The 16,788-nt window shown below is 36.1% G+C and overlaps 1 protein-coding gene across 4 annotated transcripts in view; it reads left to right on the forward strand.

Annotated features, from left to right (window-relative positions):
• The first annotated feature begins 4,669 nt into the window (after positions 1–4,669).
• Ipk1 (Inositol phosphate kinase 1) overlaps positions 4,670–16,788 on the forward strand; it is a 188,046-nt gene continuing 175,927 nt past the window's right edge. For 2 of the 4 annotated variants that reach the window (XM_076437248.1, XM_076437249.1), the window contains exon 1: positions 4,670–6,737. In XM_076437248.1, coding sequence (XP_076293363.1) covers positions 6,703–6,737 — 35 coding nt within the window. In that variant the 5' untranslated portion in view covers positions 4,670–6,702. Of the gene's footprint in view, positions 6,830–16,788 lie in introns of all 4 variants that reach the window. The other 2 variants (XM_076437252.1, XM_076437253.1) reach the window with 2 other exon arrangements.

A 16,788-nucleotide genomic window follows, 5' to 3' on the forward strand; every position in this document is an offset into this window, starting at 1 on the left:
TCCGTGTTCAGAAATCGGGTACAACACTTTTTAATAAATCGTAAAGAAGTTTTATTTAACAAAGGTCTACAGTGGTGTAATAAGGTTCAAGCAGTAACTTCCTAGTCTCGAATTCGCAAGAGAACCAAAATCTGACGCTGCTGTTTCGGCAGCTCTATATATAACCTATTTTGGTGAGGAGAATGTGGAAAGGAGTGGGAAGGATGCGTTGTCGAAAGTATGACGTTGAAAGGACAAGGTCTAAGGGTTGTATAATCCTATCTAGTTCTAATAACTTATAAGTTAGGCTGACGTGTCCGTGGCTTGGTATCGGCGTTTACATAGGTTATTGGGTATACAACAGAAGTATAACCCGAAACTTCGTGTCATTTGTTTTTTTAATGCGAAACAACCGAAAAACCTATGATTTAAATGTTATCTCATCAAGTTGAAATAAAAAACACCGAAAAATAACTGTTTACCTTGTTATTTCATGGATCTTTTGATCACTGTGTCAATTTGATACCGAGGAACAGATTCAATTTGTGAAATGAGGGACAGATGAGCGTTAAAATTATGCCAAATGAAAAAGAAAATAGAAATCTGTTGGCGAGCTGTTTTGCTACAGAATCTCTCGACAATAAAAAGAAAAAACTTGTCGTATGGCAGTACTGGTATGTAATACTTTGTTCTATAACAGTACTAATAATATTTAATTCTACTGGACAATCACTGCGCTTGAAAAGTAACGTTTCCTTTGATGTCCCGAAGTTCTTGGGTTATTTAAAAAATATCGTTAATATTTGATAAACAAAATACCAGGTGTGTAAGACATAGTGATCTTTAATGATTGTATTACTTCATAAATCGCAATATGTAGGATTAATTCTGTATTAGAAGAAATTTCAAACGTACACATACAGGGTGAGTCACGAATAATAGACCACCTGAATTTCCTTGTTGGTACGAAGGATAAACGAAAGTTTCAAAAGTGAAATGAAACAGTTCCAAGGGGCAGAATGATGATATTAATAGATTTTGTGATCAACGTTTTTTTGTACGTCATTTGACGTTATACGCTATCTTTCAGCATATTTACTACACCTGGCAATGACAAATACGCACTTCTGGACGATATCGCAAGACATCAATAATAATAAGAATGGTAAGATTAGTATCATCGAGTCAAGCGATTGTAAACGATGTATTCTTTCGAAGAACAAACAGATAAGCTTCTCATTTACGGAGAATGTCAGCGAAATTCAGTGAGAGCTAGAGGTTTATACGCTGAAAGATATCCCCAATGTTCTCACCCTACACGCTGTACAATTCAACACATTTGTACAATAAATTTGTTACATCATGTGATTCAATAAGTACCGAAGTGATAAGAAATACTTCGTGGAGCGCCCACGAAGATTACGTCAATATAGTTTAGCGCTCCACGCTTTTATTTATAGTGACTAATGTCTAAAAAAATTATTTTCTCCTTTTCACTGCATTTTAACATAAGCGTGGTTTTTAAAAAGTTTTTTTTCCTGATTCTCATCCTATGGAATTTTATAGCTGAAAAACAAAACGGGTTCCAATCCTTATTTATTGTTATATTAAAAGCAACATTACTTGAATTCTTTAAATCTTTTACAGTTTCATATCTCACGCAATCAATTTCTTCATAAATGTAAAAAGATCCGCAGTCTAATTATTAATAATATGTACCAAATTTGCTTAGAATTTACAAGACACGGCAATGACGAGAGATTAGCCAATAAAGATAAATATTAACTTTTCGCCTGTTATTGCATTAGGTCAATTACTCTTATGTTGCAGAATTTTTATGGTTGCTGATTCAGCAGTCCACGTGTCGAGGAGCTTAGCGCTTCAGTTTAGTTTCTTGTAGTTTAACTGAATTTACTACATACATAGGCTTGTTTTATCTTGTTTCGTTAATTTGGCTTATAGTTCATTCTGGATTGGTCCAATACAGGACGTGTCCGAAGAAACAGAACACCTAAATATCTCCGTTACTTTTCGTCGTACAAAAAAACTTCTTAGGACTATGTTACACTGTTTGAAGGGCCACATGTAACGGTGTAAGGGAAAAAATTTTCGAGGTCATTTTTTTAATGAGATTTCAAGGTCATCGATGTTTTTTCAAATGGAATGATATATCTTCGTTAACGTAATGTTGTAGCTGACGAAATAACGAATTCATCCATGTAACACAATATGACCTACAAATGACCTTCAACCCAGAACAATAGAATAAATTTGAAAAATTGAAGAGTTGAAATTGAAATTTGAAGAATTGAAATTTGAAGAGTTGAAATTGAAGTTGAAATCGAAGAGTTGAAATTGAAATTTGAAAAATTGAAGAGTTGAAATTGAAAACTTGAAGTTGAAATGGAAATTGAAGAGTTGCAGTTGAAATAGAAGAATAGAAAATGAACTTGAAATTGATGTTGACATCGAAATTTGAAAAATTGAAGAGTTTAAATTGAAAAATTCAAGTTGACATCGAAAAGTTGAAATTGATGTTGGAATTGAAATTTGAAAAATTGAAGAGTTTAAATTGAAAAATTGAAGTTGAGATCGAAGAGTTGAAATTGATGTTGAAATTGAAATTTGAAAAATTGAAGAGTTGAAATTGAAAAATTGAAATTGAAGCAAAAACACTAACTCGAACAAATAATACCAATGTTAATACTGCTAGATTATGGGTATATGAAAACCACACTGTTTATGGTCTTAAAGACGTAAACGTTAAAGAGTCTTCTTAGGACGCGAGACTTTCAGACTTGAAATAGACGTAAAATGGACGTCTTTAAGACATCGTATTGCGATACATTTGAATGTATAGCAGCTCAAGGGATTATGTTTTAATATTTTGCGTAACAGAAATAGCAAATGTGTGAGTCTCACACGTTGAATTTTATTTATTCCATTATTCTGGGTTGAAGGTCATTTGTAGGTCATATTGTGTTACATGGATGAGAATTCGTTATTTCGTCAGCTACAACATTACGTTAACGAAGATATATTATTCCATTTAAAAAAACATCGATGACCTTAAAATCTCATAGGAAAATTACCTTGAAAATTGTTTCCCTTACACCGTTACATGTGGCCCTTCAAACAGAGTAACTTTGTCCTAAGAAGATTTTTTTCTACAACGAAACGCGTAACGGAGATATTTAGGTGTTCTGTTTCTTCGGATTCACCCTGTATAACAAGATCTACATTGTACATACATATACATACATACAGTACATTGTATATGTACAACGTACAAAGCAACCATGTAATATCGATCAGAGATTAGAAATATTGCAACATTACATGTTGTGACAAAACAACATTGCATTGGAAAAGTTCCTCTGATTTTTTTGTACCATTGACAAGTTTAGAGACGCGGTATAGAAGTTCAGATATCATTGCATTAAAAGATTACACCGTTCGAGGAGGATTGTTATCGACAATGTGTTCCCTCTTTTCTTCGTCGTATTTCCACGTATAGTTTCCTTGTTACGTGCACCAATACACGGTTGATATATTACGTGTTGCGTCACGTTCCATGGCGTTGTAAAAGCAGGTTTTCAGTGTTCCTATGTTCGACGTCTAGGCACAGAGAAAGCGATTATGTTCTCTTGGCCGCGTCTATCATTAGCAGCACGTCGCGTCGTTCTCTTTCACAAAAATTCAATAGCACTACAATCAATAAGACTATTTGTTGTGTTATTACTTCCCGAACAATGTTTCAATATTAAACTGTAAACATTTTCGCTACGAGAGCAACCGTCTTTTATCGCTCCCCATAAACGTGTTTTACGATCAGAAATATAGACCTATAAACTGAATTTTTAAATTTCTATTAGGATTCTTACGTAATTGGTACAGTTAACAGATTAAAAGACTTGTTTCTTCTTTAATTGTTGAGAACTGACTTTTAACATAAAAATTACATTTTTGCGATAATGGGAACACTTTCAATTAAAAACGACAATTTTTTACACAGAATATTCAGACATGTTATGATCGATTGCATTAGTTAATTAATAACTCTACGGCCTCAGGATTCAGTATTTTAGGATTTCTTTTACATGTTAATCTTACAGTCAGCGTCAATATTAAGTGAACACTCTTAAAAAGCGCTTAACTTTTAAAAAATTGGTCGAAAGGACTTGAATTTTTATTTAAAGATGTTAGGCCGACTAGTTCGCTAGAGGATAAGTAAACAAAAATTTATTAAGATTGCAATTGGTAGGAATGATACAAAATTTAAAAAATGATGTTTTGTCAACTTCTTTATCTGGGCCTGTAACGATAATTTAAAAAGTGCGTTCTATAGATTTCGGTAACTTGGTAACTGGTCAACATTGCAATGAGCTACATACGTTTAAAGATGAGAGCTTAAGGGTGAAAGTCGCAGATTTTCAGCCTCGCCAGGGCATTTCGCACTTGCGTGATCATCTTTAAACGTTTTTTTCGATGAAATTTTCAATATATACATAAGTTACCGAAATCTATAAAACGCATTTTTTAAATTATCGTTATAGGCTCAGATAAAAAAGTTGACGAAACATCATTTTTTAAATTTTGTATGATTTCTACCACTTGCAATTTTAATAAATTTTTGTTTACTTATTCTCTAGCGAACTAGTCGGTCTAACATCTTAAAAAAATTCAAGTCCTCTTTGGACCAATTTTTAAAAAGTTATGCGATTTTTCAGGGTGTCCACTTAATATTGCCGCTGACTATCATTGTGACATGTACGGGTCAGATGTTAACAATAATCTCAAATAGTTTTGGAACGCTGCACAAGGTTCCAAAGATAGAAATAAATGCAGCGAGAGAACGCTAAGAAATTCTCATCATTCGTTCCGTTATATTTTTTAAAAATAAAAGTTATCGACTATCGAAGTTAATTTACATATATATCTTTACTCTATTTATCTCTTATAATGTTATTGCAAAAACGTTCGTATTTGGAAGACATTTGATCAGTCACACGAGCCTGTTTTACGCAAGCGAAACTCGTCGCGAAGTAACATTGACAGCTTTGAACAATGATAAGTTGCAAAGTAGGACGAGGTAGGACAATATTCTTGCATAATTGTATACGGGAAAGAATGCTGAAAATGATCCAATTTGTTATAAATCAAGACTTTTCATGACCCTTTAGATATTCCTTGTCAAATGTAAAAAATTTGGCCAATTTTTTTATTTCATTGAATATTAATTTTTAATATACTGTGAACAATAACTTTTAGTGTCAATATTAATTTTGTAACACAAAAGAGTGCACTTCATCGTAAACAAAAAAAAAATAAATATTAAGCGATGTGATCAGGGCACCTCGAAGAAGAGAAGCAATTTTCTTACAATGAAAAGTACTGTCTCTAAATGTCTACCTTTAAGTATTCGTTCTAATTACAATTCTTGGTAAACTGCATTAATTTTTTTCATTTTCGAGGTTGATTGACATTTAGGAGAAGCGATAGAAAGTTAGAAATCGATATGAGAAAGTTGACTTTTTAGCTAAATGACACAAACTTCTTCGATCCGGACGACCACTGTGTGTCGCCGAGCCAAAATCTTTCTGCTGCAGTGGCGCTCTGATTCGTCCGTGTTTTTCGTTAATAACGAAGTCGCGAAGAACATTTTCGTAAAGGAAAAAGTTATTGCAAATAACCTTAGGAGTCACCCTTTTCAAGGAAATACGACATTTTTGGGACACGCTGTACAATAAGTATGAAATACCTATCCTATACGAGGTGTGTTAAAAAAATAACGCGAATTTTCATTTCTCAAAAAGAATTTTAGTTATTCGTCTACATGAATGTTATCCTCTTGAAAATAGTGTCCATTAGGTGGTACGCACTTATGCCAGCGCTTCTTCCAATCTCCGAAACGCTTCTGGAACTCGATCTTGAGCGATCCGCTTTTAATCTCGTCTATGCTTGACAAACGGGGTTTCTTTATGTTTGAGAACAAAAGGATGTCACGCGGTGAATATGGAGGCTAGGGCATCATTACAGTGTTGGTTTTTGAAAAAAAATTCACGAACAAGCAATGAAGCGGTGTATTATCTTCGAACAATCGCTGATCGTACCAAAACGCATGTAACTTTCTCGAAAGCTGACAATAGACTAAACATCGAGTACGACAACCAATGTACAGACGCTTTTCAGACGTGTTTACCAACACAACAAAATAAATTGACGTGAATCGGACTAATACAAGCCGCGAAATTACAAAATTCTCGTAATTTATTTAACACGCCTCGTATGTGTACCCTAATGAAAAAATAAGCAGCCTTCTCTTGTGATTTCGAAGACCCCCTGTACGCTATTCTTCGCAGAAAATCCATTCGCGCGTACACTGGTTTTATTCTCCGGTACTTCCAGGTGTGCGTAACCCCTTAAACGCGCATTTAAATGCGCTCATGCTCGCCGAGCGTTTCGGAGTCTATAAAGAGCGACGACGTTGCCATAGTCTTATCCATTTTCGCGTAAGGTTAACGACCGGCGAGCTTGCGAAACTCGTCGTTGCAAACGTGCGAGAGGCGTCTGCTGAAGTCGCGAGTCGCGACGCGACGTATCGCATTTGCTTCTCGCGAGAACACGTTACAGCGCGCTGCATCGCTTTGTGCCGACTTGTGCCTCGCGTAAATTGGAAATGGAGCGTTCACGCCCAGCCAGCCGACATAAGAGGACGCTCGCATGAGTGTGCCGCTTAAAAAAGCTCGGAAGTTTCCGTGAGTTGGTTGCATAAAGAGAACACCGCGTATCGTCTATGGTTACGCCACGATGGCGATTTTCTTTCGACAACGAGCTTACAGCGCGGCAGGTAGCCAAGTTTGTTTTGTATCGTCCAATCAGAAATCCGATAAAATTTTCATTCTCTATACAAGTGATTTTATTATTATCTGTATTCTGGCCATACGAGAGTGTACAATGAAACGCGGAAGTATTTCAACGCCCTTTAAAACAATAACTGTTTTATAATTGTACCAAACGACCTGATATTTTTTACAAAATTTGCTTACAAGCAATTAGAAGCATTGGTTTACTAAATGATCTGCAAAACAGATTTTCCAAAAATTACAATTCACAAGGTTGCATGCAAAAGTAAAAGAAGTATTTTTTTAAACTTTTTCATTTGGGCCCTTAATGAAAATTTAAAATATATGATTTGTCAAAATCGAGTTACATACCCAAGATCTACAAGTGGTTAAATGTGATGAAAATCATAGTTTTTCGAGGCTTGGTCAGTTTCTGCTTAAAATCCGCAGATACTGACATCTTTCGATGCGTGTCGTTTTTTTCTGCGTCAACCGATTTCGATGAAGTTTTCAGCATGCATTGTATATACCTAACATACATCTACAAAACGCATATTTTAAATTTTCATTACGGGCTCTAATGAAACAGTTATAAATGGTGCCTCTTTTACTTTCTCATGTAATTCTTAGCAATTGCAATGTTTTCAAAATCATTTTTGCATGTCATTTGGTAAATCAATTCTTCTAATTGCTCAAAAAAGTCAGGTCGTTTGGTACAATTATAAAAGAAGTTATTCTGTTTTAAAGTTGCTTAAAATTCCGATTAATTACAATTTTTTAAAAAATTTCTTTTCGCATCCTGTAGTAAACTATTAGGGGTACCGGAAAGTAATGTCGTTTTTGCGCAAGTCAACATTTGACTGATAATAATCACTAACTTCGTACATAGTACATGTTTGCAGGTTCAGGAAACTAGTTATTACTGTTTTGTACAAAAATATTGCTTTTTTAGAGGTTATGTGCGAAATGACCGATTCAAATCCAGAAGAGTTGCACATTCGGCATTGTATGCTATTTGCAAAAAAGACTCAAACAAAATGAAAGAGTTAGGTTGGGAAGTGTGACCACACCCACCTTATTCGTCCAATATCGCACCTTCTGATGATCATTTGTTCAGGATTACGCAGCATTTTTTAAGTGGAACAAATTCTGATATGTAGAAGAGCTAAAAACCGGACCTTCTACATTTTTTGATCAAAAACCATCTATATTCTACCGATCAGGGATTGAAAAGTTACTTTCCATGCAGAAAGTCATTGATAAGGATGGTGACTGTTTCACTGATTTACTACTTTAATTTTTCGAAAAAAATACGACATTACTTCACGGTACCCTTAATAATTGCTCTAACTTCCCTAAAAAGTTCAAATCGTATAGTACAATATTAACACTTTACCTACCGGAAGCCTATTAATAGAATTTTCAATAATTGTGCTGTACCGAAAGAAAGCATAGAAATTTTCTTCTACATTGCAATCTTGAATGAAACTATTAGTTGACTTTATTGAGGGTGATTTGTTAGTTCAAAATGAAAATTGCTGTTGCTATTGAACGTTCCAGTAAAAAGTGTTCAAGCATGTACTATAGATTTTTCAAAATTATGCAATAATCACCGGTCGGTAATGTGTTAAAAAAGTTATCGTCATTTTTAGAGCGTCCGAATATTAATCCGAGTCACCGTATGTTGGAAGTGATTCGAATTTTTCGTCATGAATATTGAATCGAAGCGATTCGAAGTGTTTCAGATCCCATCGCTAGATATTGGTTTGCTAAATGTTGACGCGTTTAAAGAAGACAATTTACTGGCCATAGTTGTGCCGATGCCGACGCGACGCGACGCGACGCGACGCGACGCGACGCGACGCGACGATAGTCTCCCTCGTCGTTGCCGTAGACTAAAAAACTCGGTAGCGAACGTAGTCGAGCGATAATCTCGTTAGAAGGCCAGTTATCTCGTTACACGGTTCGTATACGTCGAAGCCTAGAAGATGGAAAGAGAGCGCAACATAGCACAGCACAGCACAGCCCGCCACGAGCGTGTTGCGTCTGCAACACGAGCTGTGCGTGCACGTGCATAGGACCGCCGTAACTCGCACGTGCAAATTTTCCATTTACATTATGATATTACGTTAACGTCACGTTCCTGTAATCTCTCATGTTAATATGTCCCATAACGGTTCGTCTACAGGTAGACTTTTTATCAAAGTATCTCAGGAACTGCGGAAAATTTGATCTTTTATTTATTACCCGCTATTATAGTTGCATTTTACAACAACCCAGACAGCACACCGGCTCGATTTTAGCCGGGCCCCTGTGCACAAAATGGCGCGAATTTCACCTGCAGGGGGCTCGAGCCCAGGGCCAGCCGGCCGGGCCGGTGTTCGGCCGATTTGGAAGATTGCAAGGGTGCGGGATTCGCGTTCTCATTTCGTGATAATACAAACACGGGTTTTTTCAGTAGTCAAAAACGCCAGATAAAGGTCAATCTAGGCAGCAATCGTCCTCAAAGGTCTTATTTATTAACTTATTACACTTTTGTCGGTAAAAAGGGAGACTGCTACGCATTTGCACAGTACTGCCACATTGATGCGCGAGAAAAGTTGGGCTCAATCGAAGCACTGATTGGCCACATTAGTGTGATACCGTGCTGCCCTCTCAAAAACAGGCTGAATCCCAGCCCGGCCGGCAGGCACTGGGCTCGAGCCCCCTGCAGGTGATATTCGCGCCATTTTGTGCACAGGTGCCCGGCTGAATCAGCCTGTCTAGGTCTCGATGCAGCTCCAAGCGTTGTGTTTGCCCGTAACCTGTAGGTCAGGGGCTCTGCTGGCTGGGTCCGGTGGTAGGCTCTGTCAGACTGTGCTGTCTGGGAAACTCAACTTCCATAAAATCCTTTCTATTCTTAAAAACAATATATAGTGGTACCTCGGTATAGGAACTTAGGGAGTCTTTCCCAACAGACGACACTCGCGCGTGAACACTCACACACCGCTAGGATACACTCACACACCGCATAGAGCACGTATACGTACGCGAGGATTGCAAGGGTCCGGGATTCCACTTCTGATTTCTCGATAATGCAAAGACGGGGTTTTCTAGTAGTCAAAATCGCTAGATGATAGATCAATCTAGAGCGCTGTTTGCCTCAAAAGTCGTTCTTTTACGTTTCCGAGCAATGGTTTTGCAATATTTGACTACAAGTTGCCCGTCAAAGAACGCTGCAGTCACGCCGCGCCGGCGTACTAGCCTCTCCGACGGGCAACATGCAGCCGAATATTGCTAAACCATTGCTCGGAAACGTAAAAGGAAACAAAAAAAGGTTTTTGAGGCAAACAGCACCCTAGATTGATCTTTCATCTAGCGGTTTTGACTACTAAAAACCACCGTCTTTGCATTATCGAGAAATCAGCAGTGGAATCCCGGACCCTTGCAATCCTCGCGTACGTATACGTGGTCTAGCGGTGTGCGAGTGTACCACACATTCACGCGCGAGTGTCGTCTGCTAGAAAAAGACTCCAGATGTTTCGACTTATACCGAATAGAACGTATACCAAACCAACCTTTCCCATAAGAAGTAATGTAAAAATGATTAATCCGTTCTCATGTAAAAAAAAACTCCTATTGATATTATACCTACATTAATGGGGTTGTAAGATAATTTAAACACTGTTTACACACATAAATAAAACATGAGATTATATTATAGATTTTTAAATTTAAACTCTGCTTAATGCTAAAATACAAGAAACAAATGTTATTCTATTCTGTGGAAGAAGAGTCCTCTTGCAATAAAATCTGACGTTCTGGTGTTTTTTCTTTTTTTGTCTTCTATCACTTTTCACTAGGTTCAGCTGGTTTGACTTTTATTAATAATCTGTCCAAAGAACTTTGTTTCCGTCTTTTTCTCAGGATGTTTCTGAAGTGTTTCCAATGTGTGCAAAATTCACACAAAAAAGTTATGTCGTATACCATATAGGGTGCGTTCCGTTTCACGCATAATGCGCATACACTGTATAGTGTAGTATAAGAGTCTCTATGCATACACTATACAGTGTATGCGCTTGAAGCGTGAAACGGAACGCACCCATAGATGTCGTATACCGAGCAAAATTTGTCACGTCCAAACAGGACGTATACCGAATTGGACGTACTCCAAAGCGGACGTATATCGAGGTACATACCACTGTATTAGTCTGTTAGATACACACATACACGATATGTGTATAATTAAAAGTAACTAATTAGAAGCAAATAACTGTGCCTTTGTGGCTCGTGACTTTTCTATTAGGCTCGGCGGAAATGCATGCCTATACTAATGTGAAGTAATTTAGAGAAAGATGTTTATGGTCTCATTCGAAATTTATAAAAAATTTAATACACATTTGTAGAAATTCGTGTTCGTAAACTATTAGGAATGTATTTTCAATAAACTAACTAAACTTTTATAACCGAATAACAATTATTTATTTAAACCTTTTATTAAAAAAAATATTGGATGTTGTCGAAATGAAAGACTGAAACAGATTAAAAACATTTTAAAGCCAGTCGCGGCTTTAAAATTTGTTTCCTCCTTCTCGAGGCGCCCGGAGCCAGGCCAGGAGGGCCAAGGCGCGGCGCGGCGCACAGTGGGTAAAATCGACGTTGTAGCTGTTCACGGGCTAAAAAATCAAAGTTCTCATATCGATTTTTAACGAATGTACAACGTTTCTTAAATGTCCATTACATTCGAAACCGATAATATTAATTAAAGTTATTAGAAACTCTCGTTACAATAAGCGTTCAAAGATCAAACTTTTTCAGATACGATTTATCACCGAAAAAATTCCTTGTCTTCATAATGATGTCCTGGAAAACCTACTGAAGATTAAGTGACCAATTTTTTTTTATATGAAGAATGTATATCTATGTTGAGAACGCACCAGGAACTAAACATCATTGTTCATAATTTATTATAAAAAAAAATATTTAATCAACTAAGGAAAATTGTCGAAGTTTTTCACCTTTGACAAGGGATAAGTTAAAATGTCCGGAGATGTCCATGTTCTGACAAAGTGGAATATTTTCGGCAAGATCTCCTCTAAAAGATCGTGCAAAATTTAGTTCCAGTTTAATCCATTATCCGAAGTTATGATAGTTTAAAGCGTCGCGTGACACGCGCACAGTGGTGAGTTCGATCGAAATCGTAGCCAAATTATTCATTATTCACACGAGTTTTCAGACATTTTCGGTGGTGTGACAAAAAAATGTCTCCTACAAAAAGTAATCAGTACACAGTCTTTTACAAATATCAATACAAAAAATTTCCAAAAAAAATTTTTTTTCGATAAAAAATTGTGGTCACCTTCATTATTTATTTATAACTATATATTTTTTATTCAATAATGTTATAGCTGACGGCAAGACGAATCCAACGACCTATTTAATGTGGTCTTTATGTATTGAAATAATGGTGAAATAGGCGTGAACAGTAGTGAACACCCAGTTTTCAAATATTATTCATTATTCACACGAGTTTTCAGACATTTCCGGTGGTGTGACAAAAAAATGTTTCCTACAAAAAGTAATCAGTACACAGTCTTTTACAAATATCAATACAAAAAATTTGCAAAAAAATTTTTTTTCAATAAAAAATTGCCGTCACCTTTATTATTTATGTATAACTATATATTTTTTATTCAATAATGTTATAGCTGACGGCAAGACGAATCCAACGACCTATTTAATGTGGTCTTTATATATTGAAATAATGGTGAAATAGGCGTGAACAGCTAGAACGTCGATTTTACCCACTGTGCGGCGGTGCGCGGGAGAAACGATTCGCTGAGACGCCACATATATTTCTATCAAATCAACATATTAATCGCGGATCAGCTACGCACAAGCGAATTTATATTTAAAGCTACCAAATATACTTGGAAGTACTGCATCCACCGCAGAGGCGGCAGTTTATGCAAGTTACCTTGTTAAAACCAAATTTTGGCAATAAAGATGAAACCCTTTTTAACCGACTTCGAAAAAGGAGAAGGTTACTCAATTCGATCTGTATGTGCCTTTTTTTCGCTTTTTTTCTATGTATGTTCACCGATTACGCCGAGATGGATGGACCAATCAGAACGAAACCTTTTGCATCTTGTAGTGTATGTTCCCGGGATGGTCATGTGCAAAAAAAATTTTACATTTTTTTATTAATTACGATCTTATTTGCGAAAATGTAGGGTGGTGATGCCGTTGTGAACTCCGCTGAATGTTAGACATTAGGAACAGTAACGACGCGACGTCGTTACCGTTATCGATTGCGGCTTTCAGATATTTATAAATTACGATTTTTAATGTGACGGCTGACAGAGATAAAAAGTGTGAAATAAAAAAAATTTTATAAAAAAACATTAAACCGACTTCGGAAAAACGCACTAAAAAGTATAAAATAATTTCCATTTAATTTATGTGAATACACATGAACTTAAATACAATACAATCTTTACGGAGACGGCGCAAAAATTAAATATTTTCCAAATGACAGATGTTGCTGATTATGATTTCATTGGAATATGGTGGGCTTGGAAATCAGTAGGTGGGAAGAGAAGATACATTAATATGTGAAAGCATATAGAAGAATTTAAGGATTTTCGTAATTTCCGGTGTCGAAAATTTTTAATTTTGCGCCGCCTCCGAAAAGATTGTATTGTATTTAAGTTCGTGTGTATTCACATAAATTAAATGGAGATTATTTTATACTTTTTAGTGCGTTTTTCCGAAGTCGATTTAATTTTTTTTGTGACGGAGAAATGGTAAAAGAATGTTTATTGTTGGTAGCAAATGCCGTCTGTCCCAATCAAAAGGATAAAATTTCCAAAATTAACTTGTCACGATTTGCAGTCACAATAAAGCAATAATTTCGTTAAAGAGGCACTAGCAAAGTATTTAATATTGCGTTCGTTGCGGCCCAAGCGTAGTATGTATTATTAGGTTTCCACTTTTGGCCCACTGCAGTCCGTGGGTTGCTTATCACTGTTCTAGAATATTCCTCGAAAGGATAATGCGATATTGTTTCTTGCAATATGACGAGTGTTGAATGACAAGAACCGCGACAGTTTAATGCGAGCGATCGAACGGACCGTACCACAGTGCGGACAAATAGCCAAAAATCGGCACTTCTCTAAATTTGGTCAATAAAAAAAATTAACAATCTAATTAAGAAATTTAACAAGGAATTAACATTTTTTTCTACAAAATAAAAACAATTACTTTCCATCCTAATACGCATTTTTGCAAAGAAATGTACCTCATATCGTGATATACGCGAGTATTGAATATTTCCAATAAATTTCGCACCGTGTCTGTGGCGAACAAATGGCAAAATTTTGGACAAAAATCAGAATTTGGTTACTCTAATGAATATGTATTGATAATTATTCACATACATAACATTTACCAACAAGAGAAAAAATTCTTGGTTACTTATAATCCTCATTTGTAACCGATACGATTTTAGTCGATGAAATCTTGTTATTCTATGACTTTTATCATTTTGGTTATAACAGTTATGTGGTCCCCGGTTTTGACAAAAGAAATTCATCCGTACATCGTGATATAAACGAGTATTGAGGTATGCCAGGTTTGTCCGCACTGTGCGTACGACCGATGCCATTAACCCTCGTGACGACCATTCTTACCATATGTACATACCTTTAAGATGGAAAAGAAGAACGCACACGCTCATGCAAATCGATTTTTTTTAGAGCCAATATAGTATTCAAAGCTCTCTTCGCGGTGCGTATCGGTTAGTGTCAATATCGGTGCCACGCCATAACTGATAACGGTTTATGCAAAATAGAAGTACAATACGTATTGTTGCAACGCCAATTTGAATTTCAGTCTTGGTTGACGCTATGGTCGATTTAAGTGACAAAGTCTCCTAGTGCCTCTGTCAAAAATTACATCACCTAAATCGACCGTCGCGTAAACCCAGACTGAAATTAGAATTGGCGAATGGTCGGGAAAAGTCTCCTGGTTCCTCTTTCACGAATGTATTGCTTCACGATCCAGGTAAGTACATCGAGAAAGTATCAGCGGATTTTCATAAGAAAACCCAGATAGCACAAAGACGTCTTTAAGACGTTGGCAGTCCTACGAACGTCTCCTGAACGTCTTGTGTTAGAAAACGGTACGTCTTAAAGACGTCTGATTAACTCTGTTTGACGTCCAGATGATGTTCGGAAGACGTTCGTAGGATATACGGGAGGCTTTAAGATGACCCTAAGAAATCTTAAAGGACCATAAATGTTATATAAATTAAAAGAAGGGAAGAGTAAAAATAGATTTCGACAAAAACGAGTTTAAAGTTAAACCAAGATTTATCAACAGAACGCATGTGGAGTTGACATAAAAAGTGTAATAAAATTAACACTTTCAATTAAAATCACAATAAGAATTGAAATTGGAATTAAAATTAGAATTGAAATTGGAATTAAAATTGAAATTGGAATTGGAATTGAAATTGAGGTTGGAATTGGAATTGAAATTGGAATTGAAATTGAGATTGAAATTGGAATTGAAATTGAAATTGCAATAGAAATTGAAATTAGAATTGGAATTGAAATTGAAATTGGAATTGAGATTGGAATTGAGATTGGTATTGAAATTGGAATTGAAATTGAGATTGAAATTAGAATTGAAATTGGAATTAAAATTGAGATTGGAATTGAAATTGGAATTGGAATTAAAATTGAGATTGAAATTGGAATTATAATTGAGATTGGAATTGAAATGGAGATTGAAATTGGCATTGGAATTGAGATTGGAATTGAAATTGAAGAAAGAATAATACCAATGCTAATAGTTACTGCTAGATTATATGATATATAAAAACCACCCTGTTTATGGTCTTAAAGACGTTTTAAAGACGTCTTTTTAGGACTAAGACATTCAGACTTAAAATAGACGTAAAATGGCCGTCTTTAAGACGTCGTGTGCTATCTGGGAATTAGCTATCGGTGGCGCTTGACTTAGCAGAAGCCCACCTATAATTCCACGGGGCCGTAATTCAATTTTATGGGCCATTTTCGATAATACCAGGGACACGGGGTCGTCCGCCTTGGTACCATACTGCCGGGTTTGTCCCCAAAATAACGCACTAGCTTGTGGGCGTTGCATAACACCGGAAACCGTCCGAAATACGTTTATTGGTCAAGGCCAGGGTTGCCACCTTATCACCATGTAAAGACCAGAGTGTCACTCATTCGAACCCGGAGATGTAAAAGACAAACAGAAATGTTTGTTCTTGAATATCCGGGAAACAAGTGTGGATATTAGGGTGGACCTAAGCTATACTTGGCGAAAAATTTTTATCGAGATACAAAGCACGACGCCCCCCAGAATGGTTCTCTTTGGTGAGAAAAAAATTTGGGCAAAGTTTGAAATCGATCGAAAAAAAGGATCACGTGGCGCATTTAAATTGAAAATTTTGAAAATTTTGAAATTCATCGTAACTATAAAGTATCATATATCGTTGGATTTGTAATTTTTTTCTAAATAAGAATATGGAAAAATTATATGACCTTAATTAAAAAAAAAATAACGATGACCTTGAAATTTCGAAAATTTGATTTTTTTAAAAAATTGTTTTTGTGCCATTATATTTACCATATTGAACAGTGCAACTTTTTCCTCTGACATTTTTTCGTATAACCACAAATAACAGAGATATGTCATTTTGTATTGTACTATTGTACTATACATGTGAATGAATATTTTGAATATATTCTACAGAATAGTGATAAGGAACTATTTCTTATATTCTAATGTAAGACTATCCGCTTTTAAGATGGCAAGGACAGAGCGGGTCACCAAATAATATGCCGATCAATGGTGAAGCCGCTCGCCAAGAATGCATTTTATTAAATGAACAGACAAACAATACAAAATCTAGAGAGAGAATCCAAACTTGACAAGTCACTGGAAGAACGGG

The sequence above is a fragment of the Lasioglossum baleicum genome, chromosome 13, assembly GCF_051020765.1.
Source record: "Lasioglossum baleicum chromosome 13, iyLasBale1, whole genome shotgun sequence".
NCBI classification, from domain to species: domain Eukaryota; kingdom Metazoa; phylum Arthropoda; class Insecta; order Hymenoptera; family Halictidae; genus Lasioglossum; species Lasioglossum baleicum.